This window comes from Rhinopithecus bieti, unplaced genomic scaffold, assembly GCF_001698545.2.
Source record: "Rhinopithecus bieti isolate Rb0 unplaced genomic scaffold, ASM169854v2 scaffold_2350, whole genome shotgun sequence".
NCBI lineage: Eukaryota > Metazoa > Chordata > Mammalia > Primates > Cercopithecidae > Rhinopithecus > Rhinopithecus bieti.
Genome location: NW_016803902.1, coordinates 259,213 through 277,139, shown reverse-complemented (window position 1 = coordinate 277,139; position 17,927 = coordinate 259,213). Strand labels below are relative to the sequence as shown.

The following is a 17,927-nucleotide window of genomic DNA, read 5'->3' as shown; positions in this document are numbered from 1 at the left end:
CAGGAAGGGGAACATCACACACTGGGGCCTGTTTTGGGGTGGAGGGATGGGGGAGGGATAGCATTAGGAGATATGCCTAATGTAAATGATGAGTTAGTGGATGCAGCACGCCAACATGGCACATGTATACATATGTAACAAACCTGCACATTGTGCACATGTACCCTAGAACTTAAAAGTATAATAATAATTTTAAAAAAAGGAAATTAAGAGAAAGAAAAAGTTTAATTCTTAATAAGAGAGAAACTAGAAATCATTGAGAGGACAGTCAAAATCAAAAGGTGTTTTTTAAGAGAAACAGAAAAACACCTAATAAAATTGAGTTGCTTTTAGTAAAATTGCTCAAGACAAAATGAAATCATGAATAAATAATAGTGAAAGAGAATATTAGACTTTTAATCCTCCAAATGCAAGTCTTATTTAATATTTGTAAAAAAAAAAATAGACCTGAATTATGTGTAACTTTTTGGAAAGTTTAATTTGATATCAGAATCGTTAAAATACAATTCGGTTGTAAAGTTGTACAGAAGGTTATAGAGATTATATTGTGATGCTGGAACTTGGAGTGAGACACACATCATTTGGCATTTGAGTTTAATGGTCATTCACAGTAATGCTGCCTTGTTGTTTGGAGCTTAAAGACACTTGACCTGTTTGGGCTGTTGCCACTCAAAAGTTCATGACCACAGATGTCCACAGTGTCTTCCTCTGAAGAAACTCGAAACCTGGAATTTAAATTCTTTGTGGCAGATAACTGGCTTATGACACCTTAAAAAGTTCAAGTGCTCATATAACACAACTGACTAAATCCCCTTTCCTACTGCAATGTGTTCACTATGTTACCAATTTGCAACTTGTGCTTCAATAATGGAATCTATTTTCATTAACACTAGCCAAAGAAAAAAGCCGTGTTTTATGTATGACCTTATCTGCTTCCTGGATAATACCTTTAAGAATAACCTTCTGAGTCAGGCGTGGTGGTGCATGCATATAGTCCTAACTACTTGGGAGACTGAAGCAGGAGGATTGCCTGAGCGTAGGAGTTTAAGGCTGCAGTGCCTTTTGGCTGCACCTGTGAATAACTGCACTGCAGCCTGGGCAACATAGGGAGACCTCATCTCCAAAAAAAAAAAGAATGATGTTCTGTAGAGATTACCTTTCACTTGAGGAGTACTCAGTTTTCAGGTTCTTTGTGGCATGTGACTTTCAAATTTTGAAATCTAAACATTCTTTTTTTTTTTTTTTTTGAGCTGGAGTCTTGGTCTTTTGTCAGGCTGGAGTGCAGTGGCATGATCTTGGCTCGCTGCAGCTTCCGCCTCCCAGGTTCCAGCGATTCTCCTGCCTCAGCCTCCCAAGTAGCTGGGACTACAGGCACACACCACCATCCCCAGCTAATTTTTGTATTTTTAGTAGAGATGGGGTTTCACCATGTTGGCCAGGATGGTCTCGATCTCTTGACCGCATGGTCCATCCTCCTCGGCCTCCCATAGTGCTGGGATTACAAGCATGAGCCACTGCGCCCGGCCCCCCACTATCCTTTTTGACTGTTGACTTTGGTTTTATCTTCCTTCCTAAATTTCTGTCCCTCTGCTTCCTTACTTTTTTTGCTTTTTGAATTCTATCTTTATCTGTTTTTTTCACTTTTTAATGCTGTATATGGGCAGGGGAGAGAGACATTAGTGAGCACCTTGGTGAGCGCAAGCCTGGCTTTAAAGACTTGAGAAGAGCCTCTGGCACCAGAGCTCTGTCTTCCTCCAGTTCTCAACACGGTGTTGCTCTCCAGTCTTACCAGGATCTGAATCAAGAAAGTATTTTTAAATATCCCTGACTTCTCCCTGTATTGAGGCTGGCCCTGATCATGCTTTTTAGTGCCCCTCACCAGGTCTTCCAGTTGCACTCATCCAGCTCAGCTCTCAGATATGTTTTAATGAGACCCTGTATTCAGGGAAGTTGCATGGACACTGCAGTGGAGAGAATTGATAATAGGGCTATCAGTCTCACAATATCACCCCTCTACCTTTAACATTCCACTTAGCTGTAGAGTCCATCTGTTTGTCCATCTGCTGAAATGAGAAAAGAAAAACTCATACACTGATTTAAAACAAACCAAAGAAAGATAAAACAAAAATCCCACCTTTCTAGCTGAACAAAACGTGCAGTTAATAGTTGGCCCTTGAAAATAAAGTAGTGAATGTGGAACTGAGCCTGTTTGTATATCTGGTAGCTCTTTTCTTGCTTTGTTTTTCCTTAACCAGTTTTCCGTCTAACATTTTCTTCTGTGATGATTATATTGCCTAGCAAGCACACCCGTGGTTGTGAAAATAGTATAGCAAAAAAGAAAAATCCCCAGTTATTGATGTACTAGGTTTGTGTATGTCTTTTAAACAGTTCTAGTTTCACCTTACACAGAATAATCAGGAAAAGTGTAAAATTCAAAGTGAAATAAAATTTTATCAGTTAAAACAAAAAATACCTGAATACAAAAAAAAAAAATTAAGATCTGCCAAAAGCTTCCTGCCTGATACTGTAATATTGAAGATGAGATGGGCAACATGTAGCAATGGAAAAGGAGGATGTATGCTCACTGAAGCATGAGCTGGGCCATCACTCCTGTTACAAACCAGGTATTATAGCAGATTCCTATACTTTGAGGTTTTTTGTTTCTTTCATTTTTGTTTTTTGCAATAGCAAATAGTTGGGATGCCAGGCACAGTGGCTCATGTCTGTAATCCCAGCACTCCAGGAGGCTGAGGCAGGAGGATAGCTTGAGCCTGGAATTCGAGACCAGCCTAAGCAACATTGTGAGACTACCTCTCTATTAGAAAAAACATTTTAATGGTTACAGCAAAGATCTAATGTTTATTCTTCCTTGTGTTAAGGTGTTTTAGTAGTTTTCTCAAACTGTATTGCAGTTTACATTTTTTCTCATCCTTCGAATTTGTTGTGAGAGACCAAAATTATAAATCACTTTTCCCCTCCCTGGCAAAAATGGAAACCAAAGCAAGTCCAAGAGATTGAATTATGGTAATTATGGTAATATTCTTTGCTAAAGACTTTGGATGTTCCCTTGGGGACAGAAATGTTTAAAGAATTTAACTGCCGAAGGGGCTTTGCACTGAATTATGGTGGCTGGTTGGGCAGAATTGTTTGAAGAAAGTGAAGCAGTGATAGTGCTGATGATGCAAGATTTTCTTCTCAGTCACTCTGCAAGCCAGGGACCTCTGACCAGCGACACCCTGCCTGGGCCTCCCTCCACCATGCTTCCTGCTGCAGGAGACAGCCCTCCCACTCGGCCCACTTGGGCCGAGTCTGGCTTACCCACTGGTTCCCAAGTTCTTGTCCTGTGCCCAGAAAGAATGAGGATGCACTGACAATCAAAGCGTGAGCAAGACAGGGAGTTTTATTGAGTGATGAAATAGCTTTCAGTGGAAAGGAGACACAGGGGTGGTTCCCCTACCCAAAGGTGGGAAAGTTCCCACTAAGTGGCTGAGTCCTGGGGCTTCTTAGGGTCTCTTAGGAAGTCAGGGTAGGCCATAGGTAGTATTGGAAAAGGCAACATTTGATTGGTTAAAAGGCATTATTTAGAAGGAATCAATGGGAAAGGGTGGGCAAACAGGAATAGAAGTTCTCACTCTATGTCAGGGGTTTCATCCGGAACCTACAGTCCAATCTTTCAGCCTTCAGGCTGTTTTTGGCTTGAAGGTGGGGTTTCACCGGGGACCCACCCCATCTGCCCAGGCATTTGGCTGCCTCCTGTTGCTGTTACTGAAATCCATAATTTTATTTATTTTTTATATTTTATTTTGAGATGGAGTCTCGCTTTGTCGCCCAGGCTGGAGTGCAATGGCACAATCTCAGCTCACTTCTACCTCCGTCTCCTGGGTTCAAGCGATTCTCCTGCCTCAGCCTCCTGAGTATCTGGGATTACAGGCGCATGCCACCACGCCCAGCTAATTTTTGTATTTTTAGTAGAAACGTGGTTTCACCATGTTGGTCAGGCTGGTCTCGAACTGTGATCTGCCCGCCTCGGCCTCCCAAAGTGCTGGGATTACAGGCTGGAGCCACTGCACCTGGCCTTGGAAATCCATAATTTTAAATATTTCACTCTAGTAATGACTTTTCAGCACTCTTTCTAACCACATGCCTTCAAAGCAGTAGAGTTTTAGCAGTTCACTTTTCTGATTTTCAGGTAGTATATTGATGAGTTCTTTCATTTGGCTTAATACCACCTTACTATTTATTTTTGAGCGCTTGTATATTTATAAACGATTTTAATAATTACCTTCTTCTACATTCCAGCAGAAGGCAAGAGAAGGGAAGTTTCCAAAAAAGCACATCCTAAGGACTTCTAACCATCTGAGCCTTTTCTCTAGGACTCCTAGAAGATAACCAATTCTGTTGATTTCAGGAAATCATTCAGCAACAGTTTGCCACCCTTAACATTTAGGATTTAGGCTGCAATAATAAGGATTTTAGAGTCCTTTCCTTCAGAAAATAGATTTTTAAACTAATAAGTATAGTGATAACTGTTAAGAGAGAGCAGATTGTTGTGCTGATATTTTGGGAATTATTGTTAATGGAGGAAAGATCATTGGCAAAGATTAGCTTTCACCATAATTTAATGGTAGAGAGAAGATGGGATCTGATATTTGAGAACATTAAACTTTTTTGTTAGTTTAGAATGGCTTAGACAGAGTTTGTTGATGGTTTTGGTAAAAAGCAGGATCATCTAACAGGTAATTAGAAGACGCAGGTAATTCACAAGGCTTTCAGGAAGTTTGCTTTTCATAGGTTGTGTTTAGCTTAATTTACATGTAGCTGATGTGGATCATAAGTTTAAGAATGAGATGGGGATAAGGTCACACTCGGTGGCTCATAATCCCAGCACTTTGGGAGGATGAAGCAGGCAGATCACTTGAGGTCAGGAGTTTGAGACCAGCCTGGCCAACATGGCGAAACCCCATCTCTACCAAAAATACAAAAATTAGCTAGGTGTGGTGGTGCATGCCTATATTGCAGCTACTTGGGAGGCTGAGGCAGGAGAATCACTTGAACCTGGGAGGCAGAGGTTGCAGTGAGCCCAAATCGTGCCACTGTACTCCAGCCTGGGCAACAGAGCAAGACTCCGTCTCAAAAAAAAAAAAAAAAAAAGAAAAAAAGAAAAGAGATTGGGATTGTAGTGACAAGGCCAGCAAGTAGAAGTTTACAGTAGCAACAAAACATCTAGTTGAAAAACAAGATCACAGATGGATTTCAGCAGTGTTTCCTAACTTTTTTTTTTTTTTTCATTGTCACCCTCCTAGGGAGACTTTTTAGACTTTCTTTCCCCTAACAATTCCCACCCCCGACAAATGTTGATTATACTGTGTATCTGTTTAGGTACTGTATGGATATCTCTGCTTTATACATAAGAACAAGACTTTTTTTTCCACCTCAAACCAATTTTTGCCCAGTTGTTGGGGGATATCACTTCCATTGAGAATGTGCATGAATTAGAAAGTGATGTTGGCTAAGACTGGACTTGACCTCAGAGGATGTAAACACTAGAGAGAATAGGGCTTCAAAGATGACCCACGGTTTGGGGCTGGTAAGAGAAGTGAATAAATGGGCCTTAACTTAGCTAAGAGCCTTAACCAGAGAATAAGAACAAAAGCATAATCATAAAAGCAGTTGTTGGACTTAGACTCATTGGAATTAGAGAAGTAGGTATAAGCTTAAAAGCATCTGGTCCTTCGGAAGGATCTGGAAGAAAGCAAGCTGTCTTGCTGAGAAAGGGAAGTTTGTACTTTTGAACAGTGAGGAATCAGGCATGTAAATAAAGGGGTTAGGATTCTTGTTCCAAAAGAAGTGGGAGAAATGAGAGTCGAAGGCACCCATTAATGGTTTCAGTCTTCTTTGGAGATGTGTTGAAGGTTTTTGCCTTTGTGGGAAGATGGTAAAGAGAACTTCAGGAGTTAAGAAGGAATTAAGGCCAGGCTCAGTGGCTCAAACCTATAATCCCAGCACTTTGGGAGGCCAGGCAGGTGGATCATTTGAGGTCAGGAGTTTGAGACCAGCCTGGCCAACATGGTGAAACCCCATCTCTAGTAAAAATACAAAAATTAGCCGGGCATTGTGATGTGTGATGTGTGATGTGTGCCTGAAATCCCAGCTACTCGGGAGGCTGAGGCAGGAGAATCGCTTGAACCCAGGAGGTAGAGGTTGCAGTGAGCCGAGATCATGCCACTATACTCCAGCCTGGGTGACAGAGTGAGACTCCATCTCAAAAAATCAAAAAAAAAAAAAAAAGGCAATTAAGGTTAAATATACTTATGTCCTCACATAGTATTTTATAATCAAACATTTAAGTCAAAATGCCATTTATACTTTTGCTGATTTAGGACAATAACTGAAGAACACTGATAGTCATAAAGAATACCCAACCTTATATTAAAAAGGGGACCTTTTTGAAGAAAATATCCAGGGGATGTTTATTTGATCTGAAATATGCATGGAAATTATATAATACACTGATTAGGAAGGGACATTTGGAAGAGAATAATCTGGGAATAAACACTTTATCGGCTGTTGAATTTTTTGGATGTCATTCTTTTTTGTTTATCCGTTCTGTCCTGTTGGTAAAGGGTGAAGGAGTAAAAGTCTTACAGAGGGGAGCCTTATTAAACTGTACATTCGTTTAGGGAAACTGCCCATTCTCAGTCCTCACTGGCCTCTACAGTGGGCACCTGTCTCCTTCAGCTTAGCAGTGAAACCTGATATTAGACTTGGCCTGCATCAAATGTTTTTCCTTGGTGGAAATTATCGTGCCATTTGTTGGTGATTTAGGAATAATTGTAATTGGTAGGGACACAGCCTCTGTCTCACTGAGAAAATAGCTAATTGTTTGGGCTATGAATAGGGAAACTGGGTTTAACATGGATTAATAGTAATCTCTTACAGGGCAAGTATTTCTGAATCAACTCAGATTTTTACATTGTTTCTGATGAAACTGGTAATTTTTTTCTTTCCTCGCATTTTGAAAGTGTCAGTTCATATTGCCCTCTTTTCTGAAGGTTCCTGTGAGATGAAGAGAAGGAACTTGGGAAGTAAGCAAGTGTTTTTTGCCTGTTTCCTGCAGGTCCCAGTAGGGATGGCACAATCAGCGAGGACACCATCCGAGCCTCTCTCATCTCAGCGGTCAGTGACAAACTGAGATGGCGGATGAAGGAGGAAATGGATCGTGCCCAGGCAGAGCTCAATGCCTTGAAACGAACAGAAGAAGACCTGAAAAAGGGTCATCAAAAACTGGAAGAGATGGTTACCCGTTTAGATCAAGAAGTAGTAAGTGACTCATTAAAGACTTAAAAGTTTTGGATTTAATTGTAGCCATGGCAAAGTGTTCTGTATGTATCCTGGATGTTGTGGGCATAGTAGAAGTTCAGAAAATTATAGGCATCTTTAGACATGTGAATGTAATTTTTTATAGCTTTGTTTACAGTGGAGCCTGTGTTTGGCATTTGGTCTTTGATTGGGAGGGGAATAATATTTAGACCATTTTATTTGCACCTTGTATTAGTCCATTTTCATGTTGCTGATAAAGACACATCCAAGACTGGGGAGAAAAAGAGGTTTAATTGGACTTACAGTTCCACATCCCACCATGAGGCTGGGGAGGCCTCAGAATCATGGTGGGAGGGAAAAGGCATTTTTTTTTTTTTTTTTTTGAGAGAGTCTCACTCTTGCTCAGGCTGGAGTGAGGTGGCATAATCTCGGCTCACTGCAACCTCCACCCCCAGGTTCAAGCGATTCTCCTGCCTCAGCCTCCTGAGTAGCTGGGATTACAGGTGCCTGTCAAATTTTTGTATTTTTTAGTAGAGACGGGGTATCACCATGTTGGCCAGACTCGTCACGAACTCCTGATCTCAAGTGATCGGCCCACCTTGGCCTCCCAAAGTGTGGGGATTATAGGCATGAGCCACCACACCCAACCCAAAGGCATTTCTTACATGGTGGTGGCAAGAGGAAATGAGGAGGAAGCAAAAGTGGAAACCCCTGATAAACCCATCAGATCTTGTGAGATTTATTCACTATCATGAGAATAGCATAGGAAAGACTGGCTCCCATGATTCAATTACCGCCTCCACCCCCTCACAGGTCCCTTTCTGTGAGATACAATTCAAGTTGAGATTTGGGTGGGGACACAGCCAGACCATAACACACCTTTGCCCTAGGAAATGATGTTTTAACCCAACGGAAGACTGTTTGAGTGGTTGATGTTGCCAGTTACTAGGAAATAAGTTGAGAGCTCTAAGCCATAAAGATGTGTACATCTTAGGTGCAGACTTAAAAGGACAGTACTGTTTTATTGTTTCCAAAGGTGGCGTGAGCCATCTTTAAAAGTATGTTCAGGGAACTTTCACAATAATCCAGAGATACTTGGTTGGCTAAAGAGCTACATATAAACATAGCATATGCAACCTTCAGCTCTTTAAGCTTTCTCATATTTATAACAGACAGCTGTGCCTTGGAGAGTCCATGTGTAAGTCAGCCCTGTGGCTTTGCTTACTGATGATATAGTGGAGGCATCAGCATAAATGAAGTGCCAATTTCATGCTCCATTTTCATCCCCATGAGGGAGAATTTATTCCAGTAAATGTGCCTTTTTGATGGAAGAGTAAAGAATTCTTAGAAGGTTGAGGGCTCTGTGGAAAGTGATTTGTATGTACCCATTAGCCTTACAAAGTGGTTCTAGATTATAAAATGAGCTTCGAAGTAGCCAATTTTTAGAATTCAGGAAAGCGACACCAATACAACTCAGAGCCTACAGCCACCACCTGTGTGTGATACTTTGTGATTAGAATGCAGAGATTTGGGCCTCTATGCATTGAATCCTCTTCATAGACAGGAAAGTTACTCTCCTGTGGCAGATGCCTACTTGGTGGGAAGAAAAACTTATGATTTTCTATGTAAAGGAACCTTCTGCTGGAAAGTATCTTGTCTGATGGCTTAGTTTGTAGGATCATTTGTCACTGACAAGTGACAAGCTTGTTACTGTCGCTGAAAGTGGTCAGCTCAGGATATCTCCATCATTACTGTATTTCACTCAGCATAGATCACATCTTTTCCTCTACCTTTGACCAGGGTGGTATTTGAAACATGATTCTCATCCATGAGTTGTTTAAACATGGTTGTTAGCCCATCTTTTTCTGTGAAGTGTTGTAGATGTCTGATAAGTGGATAATTATGTACAATTAATAATGCTTGGACTGTTCTGTTTTCAGGCCGAGGTTGATAAAACATAGAACTTTTGAAAAGAAGGATGAAGAACTCAGTTCCGCTCTGGAGAAAATGGAAAATCAGTCTGAAAACAATGATATTGATGAAGTTATCATTCCCACAGCTCCCTTATACAAACAGATCCTGAATCTGTATGCAGAAGAAAACGCTATTGAAGACACTATCTTTTACTTGGGAGAAGCCTTGAGAAGGGGAGTGATAGACCTGGATGTCTTCCTGAAGGTATGTTTTCATTTTACTTTCCAAGATTTTTTAACTTGGGCTGTAGAGGCCCTGACCTTGCAAACCACAAACCAAGAGTTTCTCTGTAGTATGAATTAAGATTCTTTATCTTCCCAAAAGACAGCAAATGAGATGTAGGGTTTTGCGCCATCTTTTTACCTACAGAGTACTGAGGATTGGTCTGAGCAGGGGAAGAAAAGTGGGCTGGTGGCTGCAGTTCTCTACCCACCAGGCAGCATTAAGATGAGTATAATTCTGTGCCTGGGTGGATCAGGAGGCACGATCAGATTTCCATTGGTTCTTTGAGGTCATACCACCTGAGATCACTGATTGTGCCACCTCCATTTTTTATCTGTTAATTTTCTTAGAGTTATATAACTTTAGACCAGTTTTCCCACATCAAACAGCCCTTCAAGGTATCAGGCTGTCCTTTCAAGCCCTCTTGAATGAAAGTTGTCTCAAGCTTAATGCTGTTGTACAGAGGAAAATCTAGTAAGCAAAGTTTGGCTACTGCTGTCTCTTGGGTCATGGAGAACATGGTTTTAGGAATAATAGCAGCCACCCTTGGGATATTTGATCCAGCTGCAGCTGGAGCCAGGTCAGGTCATGTGCTGATCTTGCCTATCTCCTCACTGTGGGGGAATGGCCAAACCATGTGCCTCAGAAGTGGTACAACCACAAGAATTGCTGGATATAAACCAGAGACCCAAGAGAGGACTCTTTCTGTACAATCTCTTGCTTGAGTGGCATGGCTTAGGAAAAGAAAGTGTAAGTCAAACTCCTGAGCCAGATCCTGCAATGTAATGCTTTCCCTGTTGAGTAAGCCTTTATAATATGAAGTTTAAAAGCCCCATGTAATGAGGTATTCATTCCAAAGGTTGACAGGTTGAGTTAGGGTTCTTAGATCCCATCTAGGTTACAAATTGTCTGATATTTTATGACTGGGCCTAAATCAAAGCCATTCTAAACTATTCAAACTTTTTTCACCTCCCAGCATGTACGTCTTCTGTCCCGTAAACAGTTCCAGCTGAGGGCACTAATGCAAAAAGCAAGAAAGACTGCCGGTCTCAGTGACCTCTACTGACTTCTCTGATACCAGCTGGAAGTTGAGCTCTTCTTAAAGTATTCTTTTCTTCTCTTCCTCTTATCAGTAGGTGCCCCGAATAAGTTATTGCAGTTTATCATTCAAGTGTAAAATATTTTGAATCAATAATATATTTTCTGTTTTCTTTTGGTAAAGACTGGCTTTTATTAATGCACTTTCTATCCTCTGTAAACTTTTTGTGCTGAATGTTGGGACTGCTAAATAAAATTTGTTGCATAATTTTCTCTCCTTTATTGAACTTTAGGAAAGATCCATGAAACCTTAATAAGCCCAAGTTTTCATTTAGCAAAAAAAGCGTAAAAATCCATCTTAAGTTGAAATTAATATTATTCTACAGCATATAAAGTGAATTAATATGGGGATATACCAAATAGAAATCTAAATTTTGAAATATTTGAAGTTAAAGGATTTGAGTAACGTATCTGTGAAAGGTCCAAGGTGATACTCTCCTACCAACCCTACTAAATTTGTTTCCTTTCTAGGCCTCACTGAACCATAAGTGTTTTCATCAAAAAGGAGCACAGTGGCAGGTCCAAACTATATACCTGATAACTTGAGGATTAAAGGGAAAGATACAGTGTACCACTGCCTCCCTGCTTTGTCATTTAAAGTTTCATCTTCATCGTGAGTGATTCTGTAGCCAAGTTTGTGACCACCCAGTGAACTAATAACTACTGTATGTCCTGCAGAGCTCATCCAGAATAGAATGTTCTTGATCAAAATGAGAGTGCTAGAAGGCTCATAAGGCTATAAAGGAAAGTATATTCCGATTTGGGATGTTATTCAGATAATCAGGCAGCCCATTCTACTCCCAAGAGAAGAACGACCAATTTAATCTGTTGTCACCAAGGGGTTTACAGCTTAAGACCTTTTCTGTAAAAATTAAAATGTACTTATAAAAGTTACCAGAAGAAAAACCAGCAAGGTCAAACCAAGGTTTTATCTAATGTTAGGAACATTTAGATTACTTTGTGTGTGTGTGCATATATATACTTTTATTTTTACATTGTAGAGGAAATTAAAGCTTTTATTAAATAGCATGTAAATGAACATAGGTATTAAGCCATAGAGAAGAATTACTATGCACCTGATGAAAAGAATCAAGATTTCTATAACACAGTATACACATTCTCATGGACCAGATGGCAGTTATGTATACATACAAGGCAAGTACTAAAAGGTACCAAAAACATCTTTGATGCCATCACTTTTGTTTGGAGGAAAAAAAAAAAAGTGTCGTCCATCATCTGGATACTAAATCAAAGCTGAGGCCAAGCACAGTGGCTCGCCCCTGTAATCACAGCACTTTGGGAGTTCAAAACCCCATCTCTACAAAAAAAATACAAAAATTAGCCAGGCATGGAGGCACACGCATGTGGTCCCACCTACTCTGAAGGCTGAAGTGGGAGGCTCACCTGAGTTCGGGAGGTCAAGGTTGCAGTGAGCCGTGATGGTGCCACTGCGTTCCAGCCTGGGTAACAGAATGAGACCCACCCAAAAAAAAAAAGCCGGAAGGCTACACTAAATAGGTCACTCTTTCCTCCGTTTTTCCAACTTTTAGAAATTCACATTTATTCTAAAGTTTGACATATACAGTTCCATAACTACTATTTCATCTTCAATCTATAGAATGGTAACTTTAAGCAACTTTAAAACTTGAGCTCCTTCTGAATTTCCCAAAGTGTTTCTGCACTCTTTTGCAAGCAGGCCTCCTCTTCAAGGGTCAGTTTTACTTTTATGAGGTCTGTGATACCATTCTCTCCCAGGATACATGGGACACTAAGGAATATTTCTTCATTTATTCCATAGAGGCCCTGAAAGTAAAGACTTAAAAATTATTCCTTTTTTAACTTTTAACAAAGGTCTGCAATACAAGAAACAACAGTTATGAGGTGAATGAATAACAGATTGGTAGTACAAACTACTTGGCAGAGTACCAAGACAGAGAACAATTTAAAACACGATTAGGCATATTTATTGTTCAGTTTCAACCCACCATCTCTCCACATAGGCCCCAGCCTCCTGCCATGTTTGCTGGGGCCCACCCTTCTTTCCTCATCTCCTTACTCCATACCACTTCCTATCAAGAGACCACTTCAAAATTCCTATGACTTTATTTCCAATGATTTAGATCTGTCTTGTTTTATAACCTCTCCTATTTAGACTAGCAGAAGGATCTCACCCATGCCCCAACTCCCCTCTCCCCAGGAGACTGCTAATTCTTTTGTGTCTAGTGCTTCTTTCCTAGATCTCTTCATTGGACATAATCGAAACGAAGAGAACAACTCCAAAGGTACCAAGCTCTGCCCATAGTGGTTCCCAGTGTTTCTAGATACTGGTAGAGTCAGTTCACTTAGTTAAATAATAAAGTTGCAAAAACACTTACTTTTATCTAATAAAAAGAAATGTCACGCTAGACCAGGACAAAGGTCTACAAAGATAGGCTCTTTCCCCGATCTCCCCACTCTTCAGCAGCAAAGAACAGACTTCAGGAAGAGAGGTTCTTCCACAAGATCAAACCCAAAACGGGAGTGTCTCAAAAATGTTATTTACTCCTATTTTATGTTGAAGTTAATGATTTTTCAAACATGAATGTCCTACCTTACTTAGGGTAGAAACTGGATGCACTCTCCTGAGATTCTTCAAAATACTTTCTGTTAAATCAGCTACAGATAGGCTAATGCCCCAAGAAGTATAACCTTTCATTTTGACCATCTCATAGCCACTGTAGTTAGAAGAAACCATAAACGTAAGTTAGTTGAGAAGATCCACTTGTCATTCAACTTCCACTTTATAGCAACCTATCTAACAGTGCCACAAAACTGCAATGACTCCATCAACAACTTCTCCTAGAAATTACTTGGAGTATGTATGCATTTTTTTCTTAAGTCTTGCTCTGTCGCCCAGGCTGGAGGGCAGTGGTGCAATCTCGGCTCACTGCAACCTCCACCTGCCAGGTTTAAGCAGTCTTCCCTCCTCAGCCTCCTGAGTAGCTGGGATTATAAGCGTGTACCACCATTTGTGGCTAATTTTTGTATTTTTAGTAGAGCTGGGTTTTCACCACGTTGGTCAGGCTGTTTTCATACTCCTGACCTCAAGTGATCTGCCCACCCTGGTCTCTCAAAGTGGTAGGATTAGAGGCATGAGGCATGAGCCACCACGCCTAGCCATATGTATGCCTTTTTTACGAAGGGTCTCAGCTGGAGTGCAGTGGCACCATCAGAGCTCCCCTTGACCTCCTAGGCTCAAGCAAGGCACCATATGCTCAGCTTATTTTTTTTTTTGTAGAGATGGGGTCTCCCTATGTTGCCCAGGCTGGTCTCATACTCCTGGGCTCAAGTGATCCTCCCACCTCAGCTTCCCAAAGTGCTGGGATTATAGGCATGAGCCACCATGCCTTGCCACAGTGGTTAAACATTAGAGTTACAAGTACAGAGACACAGAAATTAATATGGAATTAATTCCACCACTAACAATAAACACTATGTAGCAAGTGTTTGAAAAAATACATTGTCAGTCAACAAGTGAGCCCCTACCATGTGCTCAATACTGGGTTAGGCTCAGGAATGAGCAACATAGAATCAGTCCCTGACTGTTGAAGAATTTATAATCTGGTGAATATGATCACACAAAAAAGCAGAAGTGCAAATAAAAATATGGGAAATACAACAACATATACTTAAGGGACTAAACCTAACAGAGTTCAGGCTCACAACTTCTAAGGTACTAAAAATGTGAAACTAGCGTGTATTACCTGGAAATCACTTTTTTGTGGACATTTTCCCACTGCTCAGGATCTTTATCAGTTCCTATATCTGGGTTCAGATCCTTCAGAGGGACACCAGCAATGTTCACACCACTCCACACAGGAACTAAGAAAGAGATACCCAAAATCTCACTTCTTACAACATAGTATTAGCAGGGTTTTGGTTTTTGACCTTAGCAAAACTTATGAGTGGTTTTCAAGTAGGAATGTTCCGATATCTGAGCCCCACTCCAGATATTCTAAATCCAGATCTCCACAGAGGGGGATCCACAATTCTATTATCTTGGCAAAGATTCTCCAAATAAGAAAATTGCAGTTTTAAACTTTCCACTAGGAAGTTTTAGTTTTCTACCTTTAAGTCTTTTCCATAGCCAAGGTTTATATTAAATAGATTTCAAAGCCAGAAGACACTAAGAGGGGAGAAAAAGACTATTACCACAGTACTCTTTCTCTTCCCTCTTACATTCTTCAGTTATACCCATCCCTTAATCTGAAGAATGCCTACTACATGAATACACTGCTGACCTTTCCGAACTAGTGTCTCCCAAATTAAATACAAACTACATCGTATTACTTAGTTCTTTATTTAAGAAAAGCATTATAATCCTAGCCATCCATATGTAGGATTATAGTGTCAATCTCACATTTTTCAAATCTGTATTTTTTGTTATTTTAAAAATAAGTGTAGTAAAAAATTACTACTAAAAGGGCCCAAAGTGGAATAAAGTCTTTTCTCCCTTCCCAGGAGCTACTTTACATTAAATGTCTATATGATTGGTAGGAAATAGATATTTCGGAGGCTCCAATCGTGCCTCAGGCTTACCACTTGAGTCGCCATGCTCTCCAAGGATCAGCCCATGACAGCTTTCAGAGTGGATGCCAAGCCTTTGCCCAATAAAGTAACGAAAACGAGCAGAGTCCAGATTACAACCACTTCCAATAACACGGTTTTTGGGAAATGCGCTCAACTTCCAGGCTACATAAGTTAAGATATCCACTAAGAAGAAAAAGTTCATATCAAGAAACGTCCTCATCTACAAGGATATGTTTTTTAGATTTACCTAACTTAAAACTAGTAAATCTGATGTTTTATGGAGGGGGCCAGAAACATGGTTCTCTATCCAACCCCAGCTATACCCCAACTCTAAGAATATCTACCAAATAGAAGTAATGAAAAACCTTTTTGTTGATACTTTGCATAGCTTGGTATGCAGAAACACAGAATGTTCACAGAAAATTCTGAGAAATATGAATAAACAAATACTCTTATCAAGTCTTTCAAATAATCTTGCTCAGAGAATAACCCATTTTCAACGAAAAGCATAGTTAAGAGGGGAACAGAGGGATGGGCACGGTGGCTCACACCTGTAATCCCAGCACTTTGGGAGGCTGAGGCGGGCGGATCACGAGGTCAAGAAATTGAGCCCATCCTGGCCAACATGGTGAAACCCCATCTCTACTAAAATAGAAAATTAGCTGGGCGTGGTGGCATGCACCTGTAGTCCCAGCTACTCAGGAGGCTGAGGCAGGAGAATCGCTTGAACCCGGGAGGCGGAGGTTGCAGTGAGCCGAGATCACATCAACTGCACTCCAGCCTGGCAACAGAGTGAGACTGCATCTCAAAAAAATAAAAAAGAGTTGGGGGGAACAGAAAGAAACAAGTATAAACCCCGGCTACTTGGGAGGCAGAGGTAGATGGATCCCTTAAGGCAAGCAATCATTCAAGACCATCCTGGGCGATATAGCAAAACTGCATCTCCAAAAGGAAAATAAATTAGCCAGGCGCGTGGTGCCACGTGCCTATTGTTCCAACTACTTGGGAGGCTGAGCCAGGTGGATCACATCAGCTCAGGAGATCAAGGTGCAGTGAGCTACTATCACACCACTGCACACCAGCCTGGGCAACAGAGCAAGAACAAAACCAACTGTGTCTCTTTAAAAAAAAGATTTAGCAGGGAAACATAATCAGGCTTTTGTCCCAGTAGGGAAAGGATAAATTTTTGACACAGTCTGATATTTAAGTGTCAGTTATTTAAACATTATTAGCTTTATCAGAATTTTTTTCTTGAAGTTAATTTTTAAAATGGTAATACCGAAAAGAAGGTCAGTGTAGCCATATTAATAGCAAACAATAGAATTTTCAACAAGAAAGCATTAATGGGGGTAGAGATAATACATGTATGTATGTATATGTATATAGTATGTAATATATATGTATTATCTCTATTATGTATCATACACATTTATGTATTATCTCTGTATCCCCACTAACGTATAATTACATTATATACAACTATGTATAACATATGTATTAACCATGTATTCTCATTAATGTATGAGATACATAAAACAGTGCAACAGTTTAACAACTGTACATTTATATACACTTAATATAGCCTCAAAATATATGAAGAAAATTAGGAACTGTAGATTTGATTCATAAGCATAGCAGACAATTTTAATATACTTTTATTATAAACTGATTTATAAAGTTAATTTTGCAAAACTAAATAAAATTAATAAGTATAATCAAATAAAGATCATCATTCCCATTAAAGTCCATTTGTTCCTAGAATACATCAGGAATTTTTTTTTACAAACACTATTATCTGGATCACAAAGTGTTAACAGACTTTAAAGAACTGATCAGACAACCCAATTCAGTTATATCAGAATCAACCACAATAAAATTTTTTTAAATGTTGAAACATACACTTGTTTTTTTTGAGACAGGGTCTCACTCTGTCACCAGGCTGGAGTGCAATGGCGCGATCTTGGCTCATTGCAACCTCCGCCTCCTGGGTTCAAGTGATTCTCCTGCCTCAGCCTCCGGAGTAGCTGGTACTACAGGTGTGTGCCACCACGCCGGGCTAATTTTTATATTTTTAGTAGTGATGGGGTTTCAGCGTGTTGGCCAGGATGGTCTCGATCTCTTGACCTTGTGATCCACCCACCTTGGCTCCCAAAGTGCTGAGATTACCGGCATGAGCCCCTGTGCCTGGCCCCAAAAATACACTTTTAAATGACTCACTGAGTTAAAGAGGAAGTAAGACAAGGAATTACAATATATTTAAAATGAAAATACAGGGGACGGAGCAAGATGGCCGAATAGGAACAGCTCCAGTCTTCAACTCCCAGCGCGAGCAACACAGAAGACCGGTGATTTCTGCATCTTCAACTGAGGTACTGGGGTCATCTCACTAGGGAGTGCCGGACAATCGGTGCTGGTCAGTTGCTGCAGCCTGACCAGCGAGAGCTGAAGCAGGGCGAGGCATCGCCTCACCGTACTGCAGCAAGGGGGAAGGGTATCCCTTTTCCTAGCCAGGGGAACTGAGACACACAACACCTGGAAAATCGGGTAACTCCCACCCCAATACCGTGCTCTAAGCAAACGGGCACACCAGGAGAATATATCCCACACCTGGCCGGGAGGGTCCCACGCCCACGGAGCCCCCCTCATTGTAAACACAGCAGTCTGTGGCGATCTACCCGCAAGGCAGAGGTGAGGCGGGGGGAGGGGCGCCCGCCATTGCTGAGGCTTAAGTAGTTAAACAAAGC

General features: G+C 40.7%; 2 protein-coding genes across 2 annotated transcripts in view; one reads left to right on the top strand and one right to left on the bottom strand.

Annotated features, from left to right (window-relative positions):
* Positions 1-10,822, top strand: part of TSG101 (tumor susceptibility 101) — a 52,455-nt gene extending 41,633 nt beyond the window's left edge. Inside the window, 4 exon segments of the mRNA XM_017858087.1 lie at positions 7,118-7,320; positions 9,261-9,277; positions 9,279-9,498; positions 10,493-10,822. Coding sequence (XP_017713576.1) covers positions 7,118-7,320; positions 9,261-9,277; positions 9,279-9,498; positions 10,493-10,582 — 530 coding nt within the window. The 3' untranslated portion in view covers positions 10,583-10,822.
* Positions 10,823-11,530: 708 nt separating this feature from the next.
* LDHAL6A (lactate dehydrogenase A like 6A) overlaps positions 11,531-17,927 on the bottom strand; it is a 32,968-nt gene continuing 26,571 nt past the window's right edge. The window contains exons 5-8 of the mRNA XM_017858071.1: positions 15,193-15,366; positions 14,358-14,475; positions 13,205-13,328; positions 11,531-12,417 (exon numbers count right to left, since the gene is read on the bottom strand). Of these exons, the coding sequence (XP_017713560.1) occupies positions 12,253-12,417; positions 13,205-13,328; positions 14,358-14,475; positions 15,193-15,366 (581 nt within the window). The 3' untranslated portion in view covers positions 11,531-12,252. The remainder of the gene's footprint in view (positions 12,418-13,204; positions 13,329-14,357; positions 14,476-15,192; positions 15,367-17,927) is intronic.